The sequence below is a fragment of the Mesitornis unicolor genome, unplaced genomic scaffold (assembly GCF_000695765.1).
Source record: "Mesitornis unicolor isolate BGI_N332 unplaced genomic scaffold, ASM69576v1 scaffold10095, whole genome shotgun sequence".
NCBI classification, from domain to species: Eukaryota; Metazoa; Chordata; class Aves; order Mesitornithiformes; family Mesitornithidae; genus Mesitornis; species Mesitornis unicolor.
This window is the reverse complement of record NW_010184788.1, coordinates 553-1,140: the sequence shown is the minus strand read 5'-3', so window position 1 is coordinate 1,140 and position 588 is coordinate 553. Positions and strand designations below refer to the sequence as shown.

At 58.3% G+C, this 588-nt stretch overlaps 1 protein-coding gene across 1 annotated transcript in view; it reads right to left on the bottom strand.

Annotated features, from left to right (window-relative positions):
* TSC22D2 (TSC22 domain family, member 2) overlaps nucleotides 1-588 on the bottom strand; it is a gene marked incomplete at its 3' end in the record, with an annotated part of 11,952 nt that overhangs the window by 10,955 nt on the left and 409 nt on the right. The window contains 1 exon segment of the mRNA XM_010184595.1: nucleotides 3-588. This exon segment is cut by the window's right edge and continues 46 nt beyond it. Coding sequence (XP_010182897.1) covers nucleotides 3-588 — 586 coding nt within the window.

Below are 588 nucleotides of genomic sequence, written 5' to 3'. Positions count from 1 at the left end.
CGGAGGTGCGATGCCTTTCCCGTTGGGTCCAGCCTGCGCAATTCCCTGCGTATTTACCTGCGGCTGCGATTGCTGTGGCACCATCATTTGCTGATTTGTTACTGAAGCCCCAGAAAACATAGGCTGAGCAGTACTTTGAGGCACGGCCCCACCTCCGGGTTGATGCGGCTGCTGTTGTTGCCCAATGACAAAATTAGGTTGCTGTAGAGAGGACTGGTTCATTTTCTCTGTCTGGAGCAGCTGTGACACAGCAGTCAGGGAACTGTCAGCTATAGAATCGGGGCCATGGGCTGACGCCGGCACTGCTGAGACCACGACAGAGCCTCCTGTGGCACCAAGGCCACTGTCCCTCTCCTGAGCAGCCTGCTCAAAGGTGCTGCTGTGCCGAATGCAGTCTCCAGTCCTGCCCAGGACACCACCTCCATCTGAGTCCCGGTCATAATACTCCATACACGTCCATCGTCCTCGCCTGTAGGGCTCCCCTGTACCGTGGTCCAGCTTGATCACCCTGAAGCGCGAGCTGCAGGCAGCAGCCACTGTCTGAGACATCGTCCCAGGTGCAGCAGAAGGCCCTGTGGAGGGGACGGC